The sequence below is a fragment of the Monodon monoceros genome, unplaced genomic scaffold (assembly GCF_005190385.1).
Source record: "Monodon monoceros isolate NGI ecotype Baffin Bay Population unplaced genomic scaffold, NGI_Narwhal_1 Super_Scaffold_17, whole genome shotgun sequence".
In the NCBI taxonomy this organism is placed as follows: Eukaryota; Metazoa; Chordata; class Mammalia; order Artiodactyla; family Monodontidae; genus Monodon; species Monodon monoceros.
In genome coordinates this window covers 17,620,461-17,647,489 of record NW_021703773.1, presented here as the reverse complement: position 1 = coordinate 17,647,489, position 27,029 = coordinate 17,620,461, and the positions used below count along the sequence as shown (strand labels likewise).

Below are 27,029 nucleotides of genomic sequence, written 5' to 3'. Positions count from 1 at the left end.
CATATTCTGGAAAATTTTCTCATAAGCCATATGTTTGTAGTTAGGTCAGAGTTTCCTATGGATCTCGTTGTTTTTAAGGAATAATTAACACTGAATTATTTTCAGTTGAATATTGAATTTTCTATCTTGTACATAAATAATATATTTACTCCCAATAGTTTAATTTTTGTTCTTTTCCACCTTGGCTTATCATGTATCAAGATGGACAGTAAACAAATACATTTCTCAGCATGAGAGGAATATAATATTTAAAGGTATGCTAGATTGTTCCTTTGTAATATGAAAGATTCTGCTTTGCTTTCTCTGGTTTCATCTGTTTTCACAAAGCAAACTAATACACTTATAACTCAACAATAACAAAAAAATCAAGGAGCTCAATTAAAAAGTGGGCAAAGGACTTGAGTAGACATTTCTCCAAAGAAGATATACAAATGAAAGCATATGAAAAGATGTCCAACATCACTAACTATTAGGGAAATGCAAATCAAAACCACTCTGGACTACCACTTCATACCCATTAGGATGGCTCTTGTTAAATAAATAAATAAATAAATAAATAAAAATAACAAGTGTTGGCAAGGATGTAGAGAAATTGGAACTCTCAGACGTGGCTGGTGGGAATGTTAAATGGTGCAGCTGCTATGGAAAACAGTTTGGCAGTCCCTCAACAACTTAAACATAGAATTACTGTATGATCTAGCAATTCTGCTCCTAGATACATGCCCAAAAGTATTAAAAACGGGGACACAAACAGATACTTGTATTCCTGTGTTCATAACTGCATTACTCACAATAGACAAAGAATGGAAACAACCCAAGTGTCCAGCCATAGAAGAATGGATAAACAAAATGTGGTATATACATATAATGGAATATGATGTAGCCGTTAAAAGGAACAAAGTTCTGATATATACCACAGCATGCGTGAACCCTTGAGACATTTTGCTGACTGAAATAAGCCAGACAAAAAGCTTCAAATATTGGGTGATTCCACTTCTATGAGATGTCTAGAATGGGCAACTTCTTAGAGACAGAGGTAGAATAAAGGTTAACAGGGGCTAGGGTAAGGGAAAATGAAAATTATTACTTAATAGATGTAAAGTTTCCATTTCAAGTGATGAAAAAGTTTGGGGATAACGGTGGTGGTTACACAGCACTTTGAATGTACTTAAAATGGTAAATTTTATGTTATGTGTATTTTGCCACAATAAAAAAAAAAAAAACAAGCAAAAACATTCCCTAACACATAACCAGTGCGGAATAAATAGTGAGTGAATTTGTTGAATGAATGAATGAATTCCACCTATGCTTAATTTGACAAATGAACATCAGCTGTTAGTGTGGTAGTGTGGGGGGGTGACAGTGTGGCTCTGAAGTCAAGTGACCACAGTTTAAATTCTTACTCTGCCACTTCCTATGACTTTTTTAACTTTTGGCATAATTTTTAAAAATGAGAAGTAATTCACATAACCATAAAAGTCACACTTTTAAAGCATACAGTTCAGTGGTTTTTGTTATATTCACAGTGTTGTGTAACCATCATTACTGTCTATCTAATTTCAGAACATTTTCATCACCCCCAAGAGAAACTTCATACCCATTATGAATACCCAGCTTCATACCCATCAATTCCAGTTTCTGTCTCCCCACACTCCTGCAAACACAAATGTACTTTTTCTTTCTACAGATTTGCCTCTTCTGGACATTGTATATAAATGGAATGTTATAGTATATAGTCCATTATGACTGGCTTCTTTCACTTAGCATAACATTTTCAAGATTCATCCATATTGTAGCCTGTATCAGTATGTCATTCCTTTTTATTGCTGAATAATATTCCATTGTGTATATTCACCCACATTTATTTATCCATTCATCAGTTGATAAATATTTGGGTTGTTTCCACTTTTTGTTTATTATGAATAATGCTGCTATGAACACTTATATACAGGTTTTTTTTTGTTTTTTTTTGTTTTTGTGGTATGCGGGCCTCTCACTGTTGTGGCCTCTCCCATTGCGGAGCACAGGCTCCGGACGCGCAAGCTCAGCGGCCATGGCTCACAGGCCCAGCCGTTCCGCGGCATGTGGGATCTTCCCGGACCGGGGCACGAACCCGTGTCCCCTGCATCGGCAGGCGGACTCTCAACCACTGCGCCACCAGGGAAGCCCTATATACAAGTTTTTTGTGTATGTTTTCAGTTCTCTTTGGTATATACCTAGGACTAGAATTATTGGGTCACATGGTAACTATATGTTTAATCTTTTGAGACTGTTTTCCGGAGAGCCTGCACCATTTTATACTCCCAGCAGCGTTGTGTGAGGGTTCCAGTTTCTTTGCATCCTCACCAGCACTTGTTATTGTCTGTCTTTTTGATTATAGCTATCCTAGTGGGTGTGAAATGGTCTCATATTGTTGTTTGATTTGCATTTCCTTGATGGCTAATGATGTTGAACATCTTTTTATGTGCTTATTGGCTATTTGTGTATCTTCCTTGGAGCAATATCTATTCAAATTCTTTCCTTTTTTTAAATACTTTTTTTTTTTTTGGTGCAGTTTTAGGTTCACAGCTATATTGAGCAGAAAGTACAGAGATTTTTCATATACCCCTCCCCACAACATGCATAGCCTTCCCCGTAATCAGTATCCCTCACCAGAGTGGTCCATTTGTTATAATTGATAAACCTACATTGACACATCATTATCATCCAAAGCCCATAGGTTATTAGGGTTCAGTCTTGGTGTTGTACATTCTATGGGTTTGCACAGATTTATAATGACATGTATCCCTCAATGTAGTATCACCCAGAGTAGCTTCACTGCCCTAAAAATCCTCTGTGTTCCATGTATCCGTCCCTCCCTTCCCAACCCTTGGCAACCTCTGTTATTTTTGTGTCTCCATAATTTTATCTCTTTCAGAATGTCATATGGTTGAAATCATACATTATGTAGCCTTTTGAGATTGGCTTCTTTCACTTATAATATGCATTTAAGTTTCCTCCGTATCTTTTCATGGCTTGCTAGCTCATTTCTCTTTAGTGCCTGAATAATATGCCATTGTGTGGCTGTATCAGAGTTTATTCACTCACTTACTGAAGGACATCTTAGTTGCTTCCAAGTTTTGGCAATTAGGAATAAAGCTGTTATAGACACTTGTGTACAGGTTTTCAGCTCCTTTGAATAAATCCCAAAGAAAGTAATTGCTGGATTACATACTAAAAGTGTATTTAGTTTTGCAAGAAGCTGCCACACTGACTTCCAAAGTGACTGTACCATTTTGTATTCCCACCAGCAATGAATGAGAGTTCCAGTTGCTTCACATCCTTGTCAGCATTTGGTGTTGTCAGTGTTTGGATTTTGGCTGTCCTTGTCAGTGTGTAGTGGTAACTCATCGTTGTTTTAATTTGCATTTCCCTGATGACACATGATGTAGAGCATATGCTTATTTTGCCATCTGTATGTTTTTGGTGAGGTGTCTCTGTTAACATCTTTGGCTCATTTTTTAATCGAGTTGTTTTTATCAAATTTGTATTTGTATCGAAGTTGTATTTACAAATGTTTTCTCCCAATCCGTGGCTTGTCTTTTCATTTTTTTGGCTGTGTTTTGCAAAGCAGAAGTTTTTAATTTTAATTAAGTCTGGCTAATCAGTTCTTTCTTTTGTAGATCACGCCTTTGCTGTTGTATTTAAAAAGTCATCGCCAAACCCATGATCATCAAGATTTTCTTCTGTGTTATATTATAGGTCTTTGTTCATTTTTAATTGTGCCATCTATAAGGGACCTCCTTCGTGGTCCAGTGGTTAAGACTCCGCACTTCCACTGCAGGGGGCATGGGTTCGATCCCTGGCTGGGGAGCTAAGATCCTGCATGCCTGGTGCCGTGTGGCCAAAAAAAAAAAGCATACGTGCCATCTGTATTTTTATTGTTGAGTTGTAGTCTTTGTATGTTCTGAATACCAGATCTTTCTCAGATATATGACTTGCAGATATTTGCTTCCATTCTGTGGGTCTTTTTTTCATTTTCTTGTTGTTCTTAGAAGCACAAAAGTTTTTAACTGTGATGAAGTCCAATTTATCTGTTTTTTCTTTGGTTGCTTGTACATCAGGTGCTATATCTAAGAAACCATCGCCTAATCCAAGATCACAAAGATTTTCACTGTGTAGGTCTTTGATCCATTTTGAATTAATTTTTGTGTAGGGTGGGAGAGAGCGGTCTACATTCATTCTTTTGCATGTGGGATTCCAGTTGTCCCAGCATCCTTTATTGAAAGACCTATACCCTTTAATTATCTCCACAACCTTGTGGAAAATTAATTCACTATAGTTGCACGGACCATAGATGCCTGGGTTTCTTACTGGCCTCTCAGTTCTATTCCTTTGATCTCCGTATTTATCCTTAATTAGTACCACACAATCTTGATTACTGTAGCTACGTATATGGTCTTGAATGAGTCACTTGAGGTCTCCCAAAGCCTTGATTTTCTCATCTGTAACTCATTAGGAGACTAAATGAGAGAATACATTTAAAATACTTAATAATGTGGCATTTAGTAAACTTTAGCTGTTTTTCTTAATTTTATTACCATCATCATTGCAAAAGGAGGTGGTCACCGGTTTGTATGCTGGAAGAACTTCTATGAAATCTGAGAATAAAAATTTTTCTCTTTATCCAAACATTTCATTTGATTTACTCATCCATTTCCTCACTTTACAGTGGGGTTGACTAGTTTTTCCCCTGAGGGCACTCTACAAAGAGTCCCTTCCTGTCACCCAACTCTATTTCACACCCATACTTGAGAGCATGTTTTTCTTTTATAAAAATGTTAATTTCATCCACCGCATGAATTTTAGGTAAGGTGTCAAGTTTTGCTCAGGAAGCCTCTGTCGTGGCCTCCGTTCCCTGGAGAAGAAGCCTCCGTGACATCATCCAGGATTCCAGAGGGAGAATCTTTTTGGAGTGGATGTGTGGGGAAGAAACTGAGAAAACGGTCTGATTTTTTTTTTTTTTTTTTTCTTTTAGTGGATGAAAGTAACATGGTAACATTGGTGTCTGCATTAAAACTTTCAAAAGGGATACCATTAAGACATTTCATACCTTGAAATATTTGAATGCTTGTGAGGAATGATCAAGACATGAATGTGTAACCTCCTGCATATGTCCACTCTGGACATTTATTTATTTATTCGTGAATTTCAACATTTCTCACTTGAACTCACATTATTGACTGATTTGGTTTAGCTATCACTTCTGTCATATCTCCACAGGCACACAGTGTCTGGAATGCTTGTTTTCACAGAACAGATGTGCATGTATTTTCTTATCCTTATTTAAAGTTTATTTTTATTGGTTTTTCCATTCTGAATGGGACAAGCTGTGAAGTATGCATGAAATTAAACCTCTTGACCACACACCCAGGGTTCCGTGACTCTGTCCCGTGTGATGGTTCCGTTTGTATTCTTCTGTTACACTCAGAGGGAGGCCGAGAAGCTCATTTTTACCATATTTCTTAGACCAGGAACAGTGTAAACTATTTTCTGGTGCCCTTTCCCCTGGTGGACAGCTAGTGGACAGCTAGTTGAAGCCTTTGGGAGTTAAAGTACTTCCCAGGACATAGGCCCAACCCTTCCTCCCTCAGCCATTTAAAATAGTTTAAAAATAACCTCACTTAACGTTTTGTGGCAGGCTGTGACAACTTTATAAAAATTGTGTGTTTACTTTTCTCCTCTTTTTCATGTATTAAAACACTTTATCACAGATTCCCGGAGAAAGAAATTTACTGCCAAGCTCTGAAAGAATTTCATTCCTCGGGGCATGTAGCAAAGCACAGATTATTTCGAATGGTCAAGGTGGAGTTGACTTCCACATGCAAGTGAGCGGCTCAGCCTTCATGAGTAGTGGTGGTGTACCAAAGGGGTTCTGCCTTCTTGAGCTAAGCGGATCGATTCAAAGACCCTATTCATGCATGTATTCTTTCACTTGGACCTTCAACAGCTCTTCCTTGAGTGCTTTCTGTAGGCCAGGTGCTGTTTTAGGCCTTGGAGATCCATCCAGTGGTGAACAAGACAGGCTCTCTAGTGGAACCTCTAATGGAACTTACGTTGTAGGGAAGAATCAAGCAAACAAAAAAATATTCCAATATTGCAATATAGATATAATCACTGGAAGTCAAGACCTTGGAAAATTGTCCACTTTTAGAAGGTTTATCTGCCAAATCCTGCTACCTTTCTTCCCCTGTACACCTTCCAGCGTGGGCTTCTCAGCCCACTCAGAGTGAAAGGCAGTGAGTGTCCTAGCATCCTCTTGGAAGGCCTGACAGATGGCCCCAGCTGCCTGTGGCAACTCGTCCCCACTCTACACCAACTCTGGTCCAGACGTCCCACCTCCTTGTAGCCCCTTGAATTATTCAAAGATCTTCCTGTGCAAGGTCTTGCAATGGTTCCTTTGGGCCGGAATGCTGTTTTCCCAGATTGCCTTGTGGCCGGCCCTCTCACTTCCTTTGGTCTCTACTGAAATGTCCAGTCATTTTATAGGAGAGGAAGTCCCTGGACATGCTGATGCCCCTCCCCACCCAACTGCTTATCTTGCTTCCGTTTCCTCCCTAGCACCTTCTGGCATGCATGCATATATGCTTGTTTGTTTGCTTTGCTTGTTTATTTGTCATTGCCTGTTCCCTTGCCCCCCCCAGACAATGCCAGCTCCCCGTGGGCAGTGACGTTGTCTTGTCCACTGCTGTAGCCGCAGCATCCAGAGCACTCTGCCTGGCACAGAGGAAAGGTGCACAGTGAAGATTCCTTGAAGGAATGAATCAAGGAAATGGTTTAATGTGACTGGGTCCAAGCTTCACTATCTTTCAACAGCCTTCTTTCTTCTTCTTTTTTTTTTTGTGAAAAAATTTTTAATTGAGGAGTAAGAGACATATAGCAGTATTATTAGTTTCAGGTATACAACATAGCGATTCAGTATTTGTATACATTGTAAAATGATCACAATAAGTCTAGTTAACATCTGTCTTATTTTTTAACACAATTAAGCTAGTGTTTCCTGGTACTCTAGTGGTTCGGGTTCAGTGCTCTCACATGTATGCTAATATTTTATTAATTCAAAAGTACTTTACAAGAAAATATAAATATGGCTTCCAAAAAAAATGTTATACCTGGATTTAGTACCAAGTTCACAGATTTTCGTCAGGCTCTAAAAAGTGAAGCAACATTGTAACCAAAACTTTAACCCCAAGGATTCTTGCAAAACATTACAAATGACAGCACGAAAAAAAATCTTGCCTGGTAACTCCAAATTTAGTTCTACAGTGTACCCAGAAACTGGCAAGACATGGTGTCTTGCACAGTCTCAACTTTTCAAATAAAGAATGTTACAAAGAGCTATATAGGGCTTCCCTGGTGGCGCAGTGGTTGAGAGTCCGCCTGCCGATGCAGGGGACACGGGTTCGTGCCCCGGTCCGGGAAGATCCCACATGCCGCGGAGCGGCTGGTCCCGTGAGCCATGGCCGCTGAGCCTGCGCGTCCGGAGCCTGTGCTCCGCAACGGGAGGGGCCACAGCAGTGAGAGGCCTGCGTACCAGAAAAAAAAAAAAAAAAAAAAAAAAAGATCTGTATAATCACAGCAATCACATGAAGAGTTTATGACCTAAAGTTTCTTGAAACTTGTCAGCCTCTATACCACCTGGGTAACGTCTTCCCAGTGTGAAGACGAGTTTTATTTTGTTTTTTTAAAAATCTCTAATCTAGTTTAATGGTGCAGCTTTTGTTTTTACCTGCTGGCTTGTGTTCACAGCAGCTTTTGAAGACTGCTTGTTCAACCACAGCTGCATCCTGTACCCCAGCTATGCAGAAGAAGGTAAAACCTCTTAGCCCCACGGCACTTAGTTTTAGTTTTCACCTTTGCAGATGAAGTTTGGTGTTTTGTTTTGTTTTTTTGTTTGTCTTTATTCCTTGTTTCTTGTCCTTGCAACATCTTCCATCACTGAGTATTACTTACCTTGTCTGAAAATTCAAATTCAAAAATAGAGCATTCCTGGTTAATCATACCTGAATCTACCTATAAGCCCTCACATACTTTCTTTTTACCATAGTGCTGTTAACTTTCAGTCACTGGACGAATATTTTAGCACATGTGTGTGCTAAGCATTAGGGCACAAAGATGAAAAACACATAGTGCCCGTCCTCAAGGAGCCTCTCGTCGAGGGGTTGCCATGTTGCTATGATATCATTGTAATGGTCCATCATTTCAGGATGCCAGTAAGCCAAGGACTGCATCTCCTTTTTCCTTCTTCCCACAGTTCTAATGTAAGTGTGGGCCTGCATTGTTCATGGTGTTGCAGGGAATATTGGAAATAAAAGAACCTTCCTTGAGAATATGCATTCTGGGAAACAATTAGAACGGTTCAGTAAAAATAGCATGTAATGGGGCTTCCCTGGTGGCGCAGTGGTTGGGAGTCTGCCTGCCAATGCAGGGGTCGCGGGTTCGTGCCCCAGTCCGGGAAGATCCCACATGCCGCGGAGCGGCTGGGCCCGTGAGCCCTGGCCGCTGGGCCTGCGTGTCCAGAGCCTGTGTTCCGCAACGGGAGAGGCCACAACAGCGAGAGGCCCGTGTACCGAAAAAAAAAAAAAAAAACCATGTAATAAGGCAGTGCAGAATAAATGGGAAATAAATAGTAATGACCAGAAGTGCCACAGCAATTCCCAGTCCACAGAGAGGATGATCTCTGTGGACTGGGATGGTCAAAGGGAGGCAGTATTGAGGAGGCGGGTCTTGGATATTAGGCTAGAGGGGATATGCTGTGCTGGGTGAGTGGTGTCCTCACGCTCCTGGGGACCTCAGAGCTCTTTGTGACAGGACAGTTGTGCAGTCTTTCTAATTGGGCCTCAGAAGAGGCTTCCACATCTTTGTGTCTGCACGGCATTCTGCTGTAAACTCATTTCCCAGAATGGGAATGATGGGTTCCCAAGGGGTGTCCTGTAAGATGAGAAAGGGGAAAATGTGGTGCCGATTATAGAGTTTGTCCTTGGGGGCTCGGAGCCCAGGGTGAGGCATGGGAATGTGTAAATGGGCTGGAAACTGGCCTTGCCCGCGTGGACAGGCTGTACCCCTTTGCCCTCTGGCACCGATACTTGCCAGGACACGGTGGGAGGGGCAGGTGTGTATACCACTCGGTTCTCTCTGTGCCCAGGCTGTCTCCTCTCTTTGGACCAGCAATGAGTACCATTTGGCACAATTTGCCCTTGGAAAACTGGTTTCCCATAGTTTCCAAAGAGCTATGTAAGTAGACGGTTTAATCCTTTGCTCGTGGTGCCTTTGTCAAAAATATGTCAACTTCAGAAGCGTTTTAGAATTTTAGAAAGAAGAAAATCATCATCATAAGATAAGCTTTGCCTTCTGTATTGCCTCCTAGCTGGGTCTTATTCTCCCAATATTATTCTAGTTTTCAAAATACTATTGTTTTGAAGCCAGCTATCTTTAATAGGTTGTTCCATAGGTTTATTCTTTGAGTCACAATGGGCCCAGCATCTGTTCTTCATTTATTTTCCTCTTAATCTCTTTCTTCCTCTTTTTCTCTTATTTATGCTTGTTGAAAATGGTATTTTTGGTTGAGGTTATTTTAAGGTGGTGTTGAAATAAATCCTGAGACTGTCCTCTTGTTCAACAGTGCATGTTCTTTTAAGCCTACACATCCAGGGTCATCCTACCAAAATAAATTATATGGGCCCTGTGCAGATCTCTCAACTGCCTGACTTTATTTATGAGCTTGGCTGCTGGCATAACGTTTATAGTTTCCCCTGAGCAAAAATGGGCTCCCTTTTCTTTTCTCTGTCTTTTCCAAGAATTGCTAGCAATCTTATTTCTTAAGTAGCTGTATAGGTCTGTGTCACTTACTATTTTAGCTTTATTGTCCCCCTCAGGGAATTTTTAAAATTTAGTTGAATGTCAGTCAAATCAACTGTTTATTTATTTGTTTATTTATCTTTGGCTGCATTGGGTCTTCGTTGCTGTGCATGGGCTTTCTCTAGTTGTGGCGAGCGGGGGCTGCTCTTCATTGCGGTGCGTGGGCTCTAGGCGTGTGGGCTTCAGTAGTTGTGGCACATGGGCTCAGTAGTTGTGGCTTGCAGGCTGTGGAGCGCAGGCTCAGTAGTTGTGGTGCACGGGCTTAGTTGTTTCGCAGCATGTGTGATCTTCCCGGACCAGGGCTCAAACCCATGTCCCTCTGCACTGGCAGGCAGATTCTTAACCACTGCACCACCAGGGAAGTCCCAAATCAACTGTTTGAACAATTGTATAGGCAGATGGAACTCAACATTGTGCCCATTTATAGGCATTCAGGGCTATCTGAAATCATCAAGAGATTTCCTTTACCTTGGCTTAAGCTGGATAAAAATATCCTTTTGTTTTTATTTTTTTTAATCAAAAAATTTTTTTAATTTTGGCCGTGTCGCGTGGCTTGTGGGATCTTAGTTCCCCAACCAGGGATCGAACCTGGCCATGGCAGTGAAAGCGCCGAGTCCTAACCACTGGACCACCAGGGGATTCCCAAAAACATCCTTTTATATATAGGAAAGTTGACTGACTTTTTTCTTCTTTTAAAAGCAAATTTCCCACAACTTATATTTTTCAGAGTATAACCTTATTTATTGGAATTATTTGGAGATTTGTAGATCTGTAGAAATAAGTGTGTCAAGTACCTATTTCTTGTGTGGAGAAAGGTCTTAAATTTTCCAGCCAATTGGGGAAATACGTAGATTCTTCACTTTGAAAGCTGACACACTAAAAACATCCTTATAACATGCATACAATTCAGAATCTTTATTTTCATTGTCCTTTTGTGCAACTAGCATAACAGAATATTCTGGATAAATCCATTCATTCTTTTACCTCTTACTTTTGAAAATTAGATCAAGGTTATCGGAATGAACTTTTCTACCAATAGCTACCCATGGGTGTGTCCACACTCCTTGGATTATGAGTCTGTTTCAAACTGGGTTTTAGTCTTTCCAGATCTGAACCCTCCCACTTCAGTTAACCTGCCTGATACTGGCTCTGTCCGGACAGAAGTTGGTGCTTGAGGGGGTAAGATTGAGGAGGCGGGCTCTGTAGGCTAGTAGATGCTGTCGGAGGAAGCAGCAGCATGGGGGTTATCTGCGCATGTGCAGATTATGGTAGCTCAGTCTGTCTTTGGAGAATAATCAGTGGCCTCTATTATATGATGTTGGCGATGGTTTTAGGCATTAAGAAAGGAACCTGCTGAAAAGGTAAGGTGCTGCCAGGCTGTGGGAGGCCCTGATCAGTAGTACTGGGAGCACTGAGGCTTTGAACAGCGAGTGATGTGACAAAGTCGTGAAGTAGGATGACAAGCTGGGGACAGAGGGCGTGGTAGCCGTGGGCCGGGCTCTGGCTGCTCACTGTGCATTCTCCCGGGCTCATTGAGGGCCCACGCCTGCTCTGCCCACAGTTTGTGTGCTTTTGTGTGGCTCAAACCGGGCCACTCATCAGGTCATTCCTGTGACCACTGTGACTGGCTTAAGTGTAGGCGTAGGACCCAGTGAAATGCAGCGAGGCTGCATGGGCTGCGGGGAACGCATCCGGTGAGGCTGGGTTTCTGGAGCCATCGTGAGCAGAGAGCCGAGAGCCAGCAGAGATGGAGGGGCCCCTGCTGAGAGATGGCGGGGGTGGGGGTGGGGCTGGGGGCTTTGAACCCCTGGCCAGTCTGATCGTTATGGTTAAATGCTTCATTAAAATCCCTTTTGGCTGCAGCCGTATGAAATTGAGACTTGTGTCTCTTGCTCCTGGAAGAGTCCTGACAGAGGTGGAGTCACATAATCTGCGGGCAGTGTTACTAATTAGGAGTCTCTGGGTAACCGGTCTGGGTCTCTGGCACGGAATAGACACTCAACAAATTAATAACATGAATTAATAAATTAATTACATTAACAAAGGTTAAACTGATGGGTGGCAGCCATCTCAGGGATTTTTAATAGGTGCCTTGCTTTGTAGTATATCTGACTGTATTGACTAAGTTTTAGAGAATAATTTAGCTTCATAGCGGGATACATTTTTAAAAGACTTAATTTTTCAGGCAGCTTGAAAATAGGATTATTTTCATGCAGTCTGAATGTGTGTATCCTACCCGCATCTCTCTCTCTGTTATGTCAAAGATATTTTATAAATTTTATGAAGGGCAGGATGTCTTAAGTATTTCTTCTGGTTACATGCCATATATTTTCTTGGATTGTGTTTTGTGATTTTTGCCTTCCTCTCATTTCTTCTCCAATATCTGACCTCTGAATAAAATGGTCCTGGGAAAAGACTTTCATTAGTTTTATAGTTTTAAACAGATTAAATCTGCCTTTTGGGAGAAGGATTGGTGTTTCTGATTTTTCTACCAAACGGCTGGATTAGAAAACTCCTGAAGCTTCCTGACCACCCCCGTTTTTTTTAAAAAAATAAATTTATTTATTTACTTATTTTTGGCTGCGTTGGGTCTTCGTTGCTGCACGCGGGCTTTCCCTAGTTGCAGTGAGGGGGTCTACTCTTCATTGTGGTGCGCGGGCTTCTCATTGCGGTGGCTTCTTCATTGCGGAGCATGGGCTCTAGGCTCGCGGGCTTCAGTAGTTGGCGCGAGGGCTCAGTAGTTGTGGCTCACGGGCTTAGCTGCTCCGCGGCATGTGGGATCTTCCCGGACCAGGGCTCGAACCCGTGTCCCCTGCATTGGCAGGTGGATTCTTAACCACTGCGTCACCAGGGAAGTCCCTGACTACCCCCTTTTATGAGTTCAAGCAACTTTATGCAACTAGGAAAAATGTGTATCTCTTAATTTCTTTAAATTTTTTTTTGCAAACAAGTTTATTATATGACATTTTACCATGCGATTTTATTTTATTTTTTTGATGTGGATCATTTTTAAAGTATTGAATTTGTTACAGTATTGCGTCTGTTTTATGTTTTGGTTTTTTGGCCGCGAGGCACGTGGGATCTTGGCTCCCTGACCAGGGATCCAACCACACCCCCTGCATTGGAAGGCGAAGTCTTTATCGCTAGATCGCCAGGGAAGTCCCTACCATGTGATTTTATTTTTCCAGTTTTATTGAGATATAATTGACATAGAACATTGTATTGGTTTAAGGTATGCAGTATAATGATTTGATATATGTGTATATTGCAAAATGATTACCACAGTGTTATTAGCACTCATCACTTCATATAGTTAAAAATTTTTTTCTTGTGATGAGAATTTTTAAGATATACTCGCTTAGCAACTTTCAAATATACAGTACAGTATTGAAAGTACTTTTTTTCTTTTTTGCGGTACACGGGCCTCTCACTGTTGTGGCCTCTCCCGTTGCGGAGCACAGGCTCTGGACGCGCAGGCTCCGCGGCATGTGGGACCCTCCTGGCCCGGGGCACGAACCCGTGTCCCCCTGCATCAGCAGGCGGACTCCCAACCACTGCGCCACCAGGGAAGCCTGAAAGTACTTCTTTTTCAATTGGAAAAATCAGATGCTTGTTTTCCCTATTATAAGAGATTATGACAATTCCAAGTGGTCTGAAGAATGTTTTATTGCTTCACTTTTTCTTCATCTATGTCAAAATATTCTGCAACTATCATTGAGTAGCCCATCTGTTTTGCAAACTCTGTCATTACCACTACTGTAACAGGGGAAACGGAATCACAGACACGAGGTGAGCATTCAGTGAGAGCAAGAATGAAATCTCCGAAGTCTCTGTTATGAACTTGTTTGTCAGTAATTACAGTTTATTCATAACTACAGAGATGGACGCCTTTCCTCTTTCTCTCTCACACATGTAGTTACTCGCAGGTGGAATCATTCATTGTCCAGGAGCTCTGGGTTCAAACTTAAAACATCCTACTTGGCCTTCCCTGGTGGCGCAGTGGTTAAGAATCCACCTGCTAATGCAGGGGACACGGGTTCGATCCCTGGTCTGGGAAGATCCCACATGCCATGGAGCAACTAAGCCCACAAGCCACAGCTACTGAGCTCTCGTGCCACAACTACTAAAGCCCGTGCGCCTAGAGCCTGTGCTTCACAACAAGAGAAACCACTGCAATGAGAAGCCCATGTACCGCAATGAAGAGTAGCCCCTGCTCGCTGCAACAAGAGAAAGCCTGCTTGCAGCAACGAAGACCCGATGCAGCCAAAAATAAATAAATAAAATAAATAAATTTATTAAAAAAATAATCCTACTTAGTGTCACAGGGACATCTACCATAAATGAAACATTTCTAAAATTGATGCGTGGCTGGTGAGAAGTGCACCTTGATTCCTGACGTGGTTCTCCTGCTGCCAGAAGGTCATGGCACCTTATGACGTGAAACAGGCCAGAGCACCTGTCATGACTCTGGCCAGCTGGTCCTGGGACCACGTGGGAGCCAGGCTCCCCAGGCCTCCTCAGTACCATGGCGGGCATGCACCCCTCCAGACCAGTGAAGTGACTAGAGGGCGTTAACGTGGCCATTTTAACTTAATGCTCTACACCGAGTTATCAGTGCTTTAGCTTTAGTCAGAACTTTTTTTTTTTTTTTTTTTTGCGGTACACGGGCCTCTCACTGCTGTGGCGTCTCCCGCTGTGGAGCACAGGCTCCGGATGCGCAGGCTCAGCGGCCATGGCTCACGGGCCCAGCCGTTCCACGGCACGCGGGATCCTCCCGGACCGGGGCACGAACCCGCGTCCCCCGCACTGGCAGGCGGACTCCCAACCACTGTGTCACCAGGGAAGCCCTAGTCAGAACTTTTTACGTGTTAACCGTGTAACTCTGTCATTGAAATTTTAGGGAAAATGGAGGATTTACAGTGTTAGGCTTGGACCGAGGGGGTAAAGTATGGGGGCACATCTAGGGAACAGGTGTGGGCGTCAGACACTTCTGGTCTGAAATCTGGCTCTGCCGCTTTCTAGCTGCGGGGCCTTGGGCAGTAGGTCTACAGGCTGCATGTGTATTTTATCATTTGTTCAGTGGGACCACTATGTCTAGTTTTCAGCCAGGGTTAGAAATAGTGTGCGGACAACACTTCGTACGATACCTGACACTCAGCAGTTGCTCAGTTAATGTGAGTAGTGTTGTTGTTATTATTACCCTTCTTTCGTCCCTTCTGCTTAAGGGAGAAGTTGAGAGGAATCTTCCTCAATGGTGCTTCCTTCTTTACCTTCAGCTTTTCTAGAAGAGTCCTGGATTGGCCTGATTGTGATTCTCAGCAGTTCGTGAGTGAGTGAGTGAGCAGGTAGTGGGCACTGCTTGAAGCCAGCACAGCCTCTGCACCCAAGACGGTGGATACCTGAGGCCGGGCTCTGCCCTCGGGGGCTTCTCTCCGTTGGGCCCCGAACGCTGGGCTGCAGTGCAGCCCCTGGGCCACTTTCAGAGAGTGTTGTGGCATCTGCCGTGGCCGAGGCTGGTGCTTCCTTTCCTTGGGAAATCGCGAGAGCTTTGTTGGCCAACCACGTTACCGAGGGGCTAAATTTCTTGAGATTTAATATTGAGTCATTATCGTGTGTATTTTCACAACTGCTGTTTTCTGGGTTTTCTAACGTCTCTCTGAAGCACCTCTGAGTTAACCTGTGCAAGTGTGGGAAGGCATTAAATACCTGTAGGTCCTTTACAGGAGTCAGAACCCAGACGGAGTCACTCAGCTGCCTGCACCCAACGGTTCCCTTTCAAAACCGGAACCGGAACCAGAACCAGAGTCGAGGCCTCCTGCCTTGCAGACAAATATTTTACTTTTCATGTTGCTGGACTTAGAAAATGTCTTGATACCAAATTTAGCACGACAAACTATTTATCTAGTTGCTTTTCTTAGATTAGAACATAAACTTGTCTTCGGTTTTGGCCGCTGCAGACATTTTGATTTCTCCCTGTTCGGCAGCCTCTGGATCTCTTCCCCCAGCTGACTGGCCGTGACCCTCAGCCTGCTTTACACGGGTTAGAGGACTCATCTTCAGCCCAAGCAAAACCGGTGGCCAGTGCCATTCATTTTCCTTTCTTTCATTACAAGGTAACCCTACACTGCACTTTGGACTCCCTGTCCTACAGAGCAGCTTTTCTTTTCCAGATGGTCAGAGATGATTCTAGAACCCCAAAATGTTCAGTAGTCCAGTATTCAACCTGCAGGGTAGAAAGTAAAGCCTTCTGTTCTATTTAGATTGAAATTAGAAGGTGGTGCAATGGAGAATGGCTGAGGAGAGGCTGTGTCTCCCTGTGATGGATGGGGGAAAGATGCAGCCATACTTGTGTCCTGTTTCAGGCCTGGCAGTGCCGTGGAGGGGCCCCATGTTTTCACTGAGGCTTTTCAGCCTCGGCCTAGAAAAGCTGATGAAAGCTTTTTTTCCTCTCAATCTAACCTCAGCAGAGCAGGGATGGGAATGAAAAGGCTATTAAACTGGGGCACAGCCTTCTCCATTGAGTCTGTAAGATTCTTCAGGATGAGACAAAGACTCCATCCTATTCAGCCTTTTGTTCTTCTTCCCAGAACCTAACACCGTGCTACACAAAGGCATTTTGTTGAGTGGAATTGGATGTTTACTGTTCTTTCTTTTGGTTCTGAGAATCCCGAACATGTCCTCGTGCCAACATTTGGGTTCCCGTAGCCCATTCCCAGGCCTTTTGTCTTTGGGTTTATCTCAAAGAAGAATGTTCTCATAGCGGTTTGTGAATATAGTTTTACAATATAATTTTCTCTTAAATCATTCTGTTTTTTTAAAATTAATTAATTAATTAATTTTTGGCTGCGTTGGGTCTATCGTTGCTGTGCGCGGGCTTTCTCTAGTTGCGCCTAGCAGGGGCTACTCTTCCTTGCGGAGCGCGGGCTTCTCATTGCGGCGGCTTCTCTTGTTGTGGAGCACGGGCTCTAGGTGTGCGGGTGCAGTAGTTGTGGGTCACGAGCTCTAGAGCGCAGGCTCAGTAGTTGTGGCACACGGGCTTAGTTGCTCCGTGGCATGTGGGATCTTCCCGGACCAGGGCTCGAACCCGTGTCCCCTGCATTGGCAGGCAGATTCTTAACCACTGCGCCACCAGGGAAGTCCCAGCATTCTGTTTTCAAGTACTAATTTCATGTATAAAGTTGCTTAAAATAATTGTTAACTGGTTATCCTAAACATATTAATTTTGGGTAACAGAACTAGAATGACCTCATAGGCATTCACCAGGGATCCACAGCCTCGGTGACCTGTGAGCTTGGCCTTTGGAGCTGGATAGACCTTAGCTCCAAGCTGAGCCTTCCCATGTACTGCTTGTGTGACCTGGGAAGATTTGTCGGGTCTCTAAACGTAACAGTGAAATGAAGATTATGTGAGGACCTAACTCATGGGGTTATTGTGGGGATTAACTGAGGTCAGATATGCAGTGACAGCACAGTGCATGGCAGAGAGTAAGTTCTCCAAAAATGTTTAATTGTTGTTTTTATTATTATTATTTTGGTAACATTTACATGAGCCAACTGACGGCTGGGATTGGCCTGACCCATGCCATGTTGGTAGTTATTTTGAACACCTCCATTCTATTCCCTTCAGAATTCCAAAGCTCTTCCCAGAATTTCTGCCGGTTCCCTTGGATGTTTGCACTTTCACAGTCTCCTCTAGCATAATCTTCTGCTCCGACTGAATTAGTTCAGGTTATAGATTGTTTCACCATCCATTTAGGCACCTCTGGTCCATGACTCAGCTGTGTTGTATTAGAACCCGCCCCTTACTTAATTACACAGCCCTTGTCCAACCCATCAAGGCAGTACAGTATACAACCTACTCTCCTGAAGATTTGGGGCAAAGGAAAGGTTCAGTAAAGCAACGGCAGAGATTAGATTTTTCCTCCCCATCCCTGGGTTTCTTTCCCCTGGCACTTTGCCACGTAATCAAAAAATGCTTAAATTAAGGTATAAATATTTTCTAAAATACACCGAAAGATTCACAGTGCTTGTGGTTTTTAAAAATATTTATTTGTTTTTGGCTGAGTTGGGTCTTCGTTGTGGTGAGTGGGCTTCTCATTGCGGTGGCTTCTCTTGTTGCAGAGCATGGGCTCTAGGCACGTGGGCTTCAGGTGCTGTGGCACGTGGGCTCAGTAGTTGCGGCTCGCGGGCTCTAGAGTGCGGACTCAGTAGTTGTGGCCCACGGGCTTAGTTGTTCTGCAGCATGTGGGATCTTCCTGGACTAGGGATTGAACCCGTGTCCCCTGCATTGGCAAGTGGATTCTTAACCACTGCGCCCAGGGAAGTCCCAGTGCTTGTGTTTCAATTATGGGCCTAGGGTGAGTTTCTTTCCCTCTTCTGTATTTCTGAATTTTTAAACATTGCATACATAAGCATGTTTCTTAATTTTTAAAAAGACCAGTTTTAAAAGCTGGAGGAGAAGCTTTGTAGGACTGGGGAGACTTCAGTACAAGCAGGATAAACAAATCCTTGCCCAGTGATCCTCATCTCCTTTTTCTAATCCTTTAAAACGTATTTCTCACAGTTTCCTCCGAATGGGAGTTACTTTATTTCCTGTGTGCATCACAGTGTGAGATGCCCCCTGGTTGGCAACCCTCATAGGCTGCTTTGTCTTGACCTGCCTGTTGCTTCTGGAAAGCTCTTTGCATGCTTTGGTCTTTTGCTGCTCCGGGATGGAGTTTGAGTGGTCAGGTTCCCAGCTCTGGCTTCTGCCCTCACTTCCCCAAAGAGTAGAATCTCCACTTTCTCGGCTCTAATGAGTTCACTCCTCCAGCCGTTGTGTTACGGCTTCTGATCCCAGGGCTCCCACGACCCCTTCTGCATCTTCCGTGATGCTGAGTCCAATGGGCATTTTACGGTTCTTGCCTTACTTGATTTCTCAGCAGCAATCGGCATAAACATTCTCCTTTTAAACCACTCCCTTTGCACCCTCTCCCGACAGCACGCTCTCCTGATTTTCCTCCTAACTGGCCATGCCTCCAAGTTTGCTTTTCTGATTCCTCCTCTTCCTTCAGAGCTTTAAGTGTTGGATGCCCTCAGGTCTTTCCTCTTGTCACTTTGCATGCTCTCCCGAGGTAACCTCTTTCAGTCCCATGATTTCAAATATAATTTATATGCCAGTGACTAATAACTTAACTGCATTTCAGCAAACCTAAGACATCAGTGACTGTAAAATGCACTGAGATTTTATTTACCACAGAGAAAGAAAAAGTGCTGCCAGTTAAATGCCACAGTGGCTTCTTACCACATTAATCATAAGATACATCCCATTTTTGGAAATGTCAGAAAGTGAAAAATGTACACTCAAGAGTTAATAATAATCGTGTAATATCTTTTGCATAGATGAATTGCCATTTGCAGAGCACGAATGCCAAGTGTGTCTTAAGCGTGGTGTTCCCAGGAACATGCAAATGAATTGCAATAACTTTGTCTTAAGAAGCTGGTGGTTTCCTGGGCTTCCCTGGTGGCGCACTGGTTAAGAATCCACCTGCCACTGCAGGGGACACGGGTTCAAGCCCTGGTCCAGGAAGATCCCACATGCTGTGGAGCAACTAAGCCCGTGCACCACAACTACTGAACCCATGTGCCACAACTACAGAAGCCCGTGAGCCTAGAGCCCGTGCTCCACAACAAGAGAAGCCACCGCAATGAGAAGCCCACACACTGCAATGAAGAGTAGCCCCACTCACCACAGCTAGAGAAAGCCTGTGCGTAGCAACGAAGACCCAACGCAGCCAAAAATAAATAAATAAAATTAATTTATATCTAAAAAAAGAGAAGCTGGTGGTTTCCTAAGAGTCATTATCTCTCCAAGTATGAAAGAAGCCTTATTACCATATAGTTTATTACATGTGTAGGTGAGGTAGAATTAAATCAGCTCGACAGTGAGGCAGAAGACCAATGGGTCTTCATGATGGCGCCCAAACTCTTGAGATTTATTTCATTTTTTCTAGAATTGACTGACTCTGGCATCACAGTCAAGAATGTTCTGGCTGCCTTAGTGTAAACCACCTGGTGGTCCCAATTTTAGTGCTCTCATCTTCACAGAAATTCTCAGATTATGGGATTTTAATTTTTATTACTCATTTCTTTTATTACATCACTGGGAAATCATGCTGTTGGTGTTTCCCTCATTTTTTTTCCCCTCCCTCCCCTTCAGCCTTACTTTTGACAGCTGTGAGACCTGTGAGAACGATTGCCAAATCTTGAAATGTAATTTTCCTGCGGCAGCATCCAAAGTTAACAAAAAGACATGGAAAAATCTCATTAAGTTTTTTAACCTACCACCATCTGCAAACCTTCTTCTGTTCCACTGAGGTTTTCTAAAAATAATCTAAGTGGTATAGCTTTCTTCACTTCTATAGGGAGAATAATTCATACTAAATACTTTGGCTTCAAAATATTATCTTATGTTCAATGTGGTTACCCTAATAAAGTTTTGTTTCATTGGTTCTAAGTGCAGAGAGAATTATTTACATTCTGTTTTTAGATATTTTTAATTGGTATATCAATCCTGGACCTCTGGTTAATTTAGCTAGGCACATTTCAGCATGCAAATGAGTTTTTCCCCATAGAAATGTCCTAAAAATAATATATCCCCTTGCTTTTCTCCTCCCACAGTCTCTTCCATGATATCTTTCTCATAGTCACTTCAGAATAGAATGTTTAATGACAAAAATTTAAATACCATAATCCAATCCCGTGGGAATTGAAAAATATTCTCTTTAAGAACTCTTGGGTCAAAGAAGAAATAAAGGGCTTCCCCGGTGGCGCAGTGGTTGAGAGTCCGCCTGCCGATGCAGGGGACACGGGTTCGTGCTCCGGTCCGCGAAGATCCCACATGCCGCAGAGCGGCTGGGCCCATGAGCCATGGCCGCTGAGCCTGCGCCTCCGGAGCCTGTGCTCTGCAGCGGGAGAGGCCACAACAGTGAGAGGCCCGCATACCGCAAAAAAAAAAAAAAAAAAAGAAGAAATAAAAACTGCAGTTATAAACTACCTAGAAAGTAATAAGAATGATAATATTGCAAACGAAACTCATAAGATGCAGCCAAAGATTTAGCTGGAGGAAAATGATTGGACTTAAAGTTTGTTATTAATCAAAAAGAATGAAAATTGATGAGCTATTAAACCCAAGAATTTAAAACTGAGCAAAGAGGGACTTCCCTGGTGGTCCAGTGCTTAAGACTCCATGCTTCCATGGCAGGGGATGCAGATTCGATCCCTGGTCGGGGAACTAAGATCTTACATGCCTCATGGCACAGCCAAAAAGAAAAAAAAAATTATAAAAAAAATTAAAGTGAACAAAGAAACAAAAACCACATGATATACTCAAGGAAAGCATGTTAAAACATTTATTAACAAATAATGTTTGGAAATGATTGGAAAAGAGAAAAATTAACTTGATAAATCCAAGACCTGTTACTTAGAAGAAAAACATATGCATACCTAATCACAAAGAAATAAGAACATAGTTCACAATATTAGGAATGAGAGAAGGGGTAAGGAGAGAGGGATTTACGCACAGACAAGAATTAAAAGATTGTAAAGAATTTGAAAATCGGCAATAAGATAATTTGAAAAGAAAATAGCTATCAAAATGAGATTTAGTAAAAAGTAGAAACATTGAACAGATCTATAATTGCACAAAAAATTGAATGAATTATTAAAGTCTTGTTTCTGAATAAAGAAGTACCCATATTTCTTTCAAATAGTAATTTGTATGTTGAAAGCTTCCTAATTAATTTATGTAATTTTAACTGTAATGATTTCTTAAAAGCATAGATGCAAAAAAACCAAAAGGGAAAACAAGAATAAAACAATTATAGCAGATAAAATATAAGGAGTATTGAAACACTAACACACCGATTCCAAGTTGATCATATACCAAGATCCAAGACTTCTTTAAGGATTAGGAAATCTATTACTATTATTAATAGCACAGGACTAAAATAAAAAAGTAAATATTCATCCAAATATATATTTAAAAGGCATGATGTTCATTCCTCATTTTCAAAAATCAAAACTCTTATAGGAGTAGGTCACTTCCACTATGTGATTTTTAAAAAAATCAACATCAAACTCAAGGGTAAAATATAGGAAGTGTTCCCATTAAAAACAGATGTGCACATGAAAAGATGTTAGCATCATTAACCATTAGGGAAATGCAACTAAAAGTCACAAGATACTATCTCATACCTACTAGGATGGCTATGATCAAAAAAAATTATTTAACAAGGGTTGGCAAAGACATGGAGAAATTAGAACCCTTTTAGATTGGTGGTGGGAATGTAAAATGATACAACCACTTTGGATTTGGAAAATAGTCTGGGAGTTCCTCAAAAGGTTAAACAGAGAGTTACATATGAACCGGCACAATTCCATTCCTAGGTATATATACACCTAACATATGTCCTCATAAAAACTTGTATGAGAAAAAACTTGTATAAGAATGTTCATAGCAGCATTATTAATAATAACCAGGGCTTCCCTGGTGGCGCAGTGGTTGAGAATCTTCCTGCCAATGCAGGGGACACGGGTTCGAGCCCTGGTCTGGGAAGATCCCACATGCTGCGGAGCAGCTAGGCCCGTGAGCCACAAATACTGAGCCTACGCGTCCGGAGCCTGTGCTCCGCAACAAGAGAGGCCGCGATAGTGAGAGACCCGCACACCACAACGAAGAGTAGCCCTTGCTCGCCGCAACTAGAGAAAGCCCTCGCACAGAAACGAAGACCCAACACAGCCAAAAATAAATAAATAATTAAAAAAATAATAGTAATAATAACCAAAGGTAGAAACAACCCTAATGTCCATCAGCTGACAAATAGATAAATTAAAATGTGGTATATCCATATAATGGAATATTTTTGACAGTAAAAATAAATGAAGTACTGACACATTCTACAAATGGATGAACTTTGATTGAAACACGGATTGAAAACATGATGCTAAGTGAAATAAACCAGTCACAGAGTACAACAGACTGTACGATTCAGTTCATATGAAGTGTCTGGAATAGGCAAATCCATAGAGACAGAAAGTCGATTGATGGTTGCCTAGTGCTGAGGTGGTTAGTGGGGAAAGAGGGCTGACTGCTACTGGGAACAGGGTTTCCTCCTCGGGTGATGAAAATGCTTTAACATTGACGGTAGTAGTGGTTGCACAGTGATGATCTACACAGTGCTGTGAATATACTAAAAAGCGTTGAGTCGTATACTCTTAATGGGTGAATTGTATGGTATCTGAATTCTGTCTCAATAAAACTGTTATTAAACCAATGAAAAGCAACACAAGAGTGTTGTTACCACTGTTATTTACTGTTATTCTGAAGGTTCTAGTTAATACCATTAAACAAGGGGAATGAAGTTATAAATATTGGAAAGGAAGAGAGAAATTATTACGGAAAATATTCCTGTCTATTCGGAACATCCAAGAGACTTTGGTGAAAGAATTATTAGAACTAGTAAAAGAGTTTGGTAAAGAGGCAGTTATAAAACATACAAATAACAATTAAGCCATAGGCTACTATCCTTACTATATAAACAGTTTTCATGAATGTATAAGAAATGATGACCACCTGGTATGAAAGTAAACCAATGATGTGAGGACCATTTACGAAAGAGACAGGTTGATGAATAACCATGTGAAAGAATGTGGAGCACTGTAGTAACAAAAGAAGTTTTTTTTTTTTTGCGGTACGCGGGCCTCTCACTGTTGCGGCCTCTCCCGTTGCGGAGCACAGGTTCCAGACGCGCAGGCCTAGCGGCCATGGCTCACGGGCCCAGCCGCTCCGCGGCATGTGGGATCCTCCCGGACCGGGGCACGAACCCATGTCCCCTGCATTGGCAGGCGGACTCTCAACCACTGCGCCACCAGGGAAGCCCTCAAAAGAAGTATTTTTTGAAACCATAAGCTGGTAGGTTAAGAACACTGCTGTTGAATGACCATTCTTGATACACATAGACATTCACAAGGCCTCAGGAATGATGCAACCACCCCCCGCATAAATTGTATGCCCCCCAAATATAGTAAATACCTGATTCTTTATTTGCCTCATTAGACCCCTGGAAATTGGGAAGAAGTGGGACAACATCCTCAAGTACTATTCCCAGAAGGCTAGTTTGGTTCTAAGGGCTCAGAGGAAACTGAGGCAGTGGAATGTGTGGAGTGATGTTTGCCCTTGGAGTTGTCCTGACGGTCCTGAGGGGTGTCCATTTAGTCCGCTGTCCCCGCAGGGCTTCCTGGAGCAGTTGAGAAGCCTTGGGCTCTCCAACTGCATCAGCACAACAGCTTCTATATCAGACGAAAGAATGGAGCACATATGATTCACTAGTCTCTCAGCTGCCTCATGGAAGCAAGTCACCATCCTGATTTGAGGGATGAGGGTTGAGCCAGTGTCTTTTTCTTTTATTTTTTTACATCTTTATTGGAGTATAATTGCTTTACAATGGTGTGTTAGTTGCTGCTTTATAACAAAGTGAATCAGTTATACGTATACATATATCCCCATATCCCCTCCCTCTTGCGTCTCCCTCCCACCCTCCCTATCCCACCCCTCTAGGTGGTCACAAAGCACCGAGCTGATCTCCCTGTGCTTTGCGGCTGCTTCCCGCTAGCTGTCTACCTTACATTTGGTAGTATATCTGTTTGTAGATGGTTAATCCTTGGCAGTAGTAAGTAGCATTGCTAAGCACTGCCATCCTTACTAGAATGTTCATCGAGTGTTTGGGGTGGCTCTGCCTTATTGGAGTCGTCATTGCTGCTTTTTTCGTTTGTAGAAACTGTCTTGTCATTTCCTTTACATTTCATATTGAAATGACCCCGATGCACATATTCTTGAAATTACTCTACATTTCAGAGATGTATGCTTGATAAAAGTTGTTTCCAGAAGTCTCCTGTAGCAGTTTGAATTTTAGCTCAGGGGTGAGAATTCTATTTATTAGAAAGATTTTATTATAAATATTAGCATCTTAATTTGGTAGATTTTCTTGCTAAGCATTGCAGAACATTCTTCTGATACTTTTTGCTCCTGTATGTATATTTGTATTTCCTACTAGTTTATAGGGAAGCAGATAACCTTGGGGCCATTTCTACAACTGAGAAACACATAGGAAAATACATTATTTTTTTAATAGAATGCTATTCATATATAGTTAATGTGTAAACTCAACTTTCATGTGTATGCTTCCTGCCTTAAAATTACATAATTACAGTGAAGTAAAAATGTTGACCTATTTAAAACACAGAAAGGGTATTCTTAAAGAATAGGATCTATACAAGGGGAGGGGGAAGGGTAAGCTGGGACAAAGTGAGAGAGTGGCATGGACATACATACACTACCAAATGTAGAATAGATAACTAGTGGGAAGCAGCCGCATAGCACTGGGAGATCAGCTCGGTGCTTTGTGACCACCTAGAGGGGTGGGATAGGGAGGGTGGGAGGGAGATGCAAGAGGGAGGGGATATGGGGACATGTATATGCATATGGCTGATTCACTTTGTTAAACAGCAGAAACTAACACAACATTGTAAAGCAATTATACTCCAGTAAAGATCTTAAAAAAAAAATAGGGTCTATAACTCTTTTGTGGTACATTTAAGGAATTGGTGAATTTTTATCCTTTGATATACAGAATCATTGTGAGATCTAATTAAGAGGGAAAGTTTTGGTTTTTATTATTGGGAGAATTTTCAAAATCATATTTGGATTAAGCTGGAGATTACTTACTGATTGCTTTTTGTGAATAGCTTTTTTGCTCTCCTCTAACCGTGTCACATTGATTTCTCTAGGTTGAAAATGTCCGCTTGGTAGATCGAATATCTTCTAAAAAGGCGGCCCTTGGTACTTTGTATTTGACGGCTACTCATGTCATATTTGTGGAAAATGCACCTGACACAAGGAAAGAAACATGGGTATGCATTCCTTATTGTTGGCTTTATGTGTTTTCCATTGTTTTAAGTAACAAGTTTTGACCCCCTCTTTTTTTGTTTGTCCTTAGGGTGAGGAGGGTGGGATTTGGCGTCTGGGTGTTCAGAGAACTCTTCTTGGAACGTGGGTCTTGCCTTTTTTCTGTAAAGGGGCACATCCACTTGATCTGTTTACTCATTTTAAGCACCAATTATTTGAACATCATCAGAGACATAGAAATAGCCAGAGCTGTAAGTGCTTCGTGTCACAGCTGTCAAGTAGAGATTCAATAATGTTAGTGTACCAGATACAGCATTTCCACAGTGCTTTATTTGCAATCCACTTCATTTGTAGCATCCTGTAATGCAGGCCGTTTAGTCATCTTATTATGTTGTCTGTGGTTTTCTCATAACTTAAAAAAGAAAAAAAAGTCTAGGGAACAGTCCCATCATCAGGTATTTCTGCTACATAATAATGAGACCATTAGATGTTCTTATTTTATATAGCCACCCAACCATGACATTATGACCAGAACCAGAGTCCCTGAGTTGTAGATTTTGCCTTTTCTGTAGTCTGTAGACTTTATCTTTTCAGCAGAAGGTGGCAGGCACTACTTAGTGGAGAGGAATTTAAAGAATGAAGTGTTGCCACTGAGGGCTGAGCAGAGAGAGACCCTCCTGAAACGCCTGAGCACTTCAGCATGATTTCCTTTCAAGTAGATCTCTTCTGTAGCCTGCCTGACCACCAAGAGCTTCGAAAACAACAATCTCACGTTGCTGTTGAACTTGAGAGCATTCCATGTGGAATTGAGGAGCATGGTGGCACCTCCCAGTGGAGCTGTCTCTAACTTTTGTTGATTGCAAGGTTTACTTTACTAACTTCTCATGACCTTGTTTAATTTTAGCTACTCAGTGCATTTCAACATTTGACGGCCCAAATGTTCCCTTACCTGGACCTGTGCAGAATTGTATGCCGAATAGTTTGCTTCATATAATTAGCTTGGATATCAGAAAGCTTGGCACTGAAGAATAAAATGTTAAATTCAGACAGTGGGCTCTTACCCCAAACACGTAGATTCTTGTCATCTGAGTGCAAGCCAGCTGAAGGTCAGGGAGTGTTTCTTGTCTATGTGTGTGGCTCAGAGATCTGTGTTACTTTTTGTCCTATGTATCTGTTATTTGTGCTTAGTT

The 27,029-nt window shown here is 42.1% G+C and overlaps 1 protein-coding gene across 3 annotated transcripts in view; it reads left to right on the top strand.

Annotated features, from left to right (window-relative positions):
• Positions 1 to 27,029, top strand: part of MTMR7 (myotubularin related protein 7) — a 93,051-nt gene that overhangs the window by 11,304 nt on the left and 54,718 nt on the right. For 2 of the 3 annotated variants that reach the window (XM_029226379.1, XM_029226384.1), the window contains exon 2: positions 25,722 to 25,844. In XM_029226379.1, coding sequence (XP_029082212.1) covers positions 25,722 to 25,844 — 123 coding nt within the window. Of the gene's footprint in view, positions 1 to 25,721; positions 25,845 to 27,029 lie in introns of those variants that run through there. The other variant, XM_029226380.1, reaches the window with a different exon arrangement.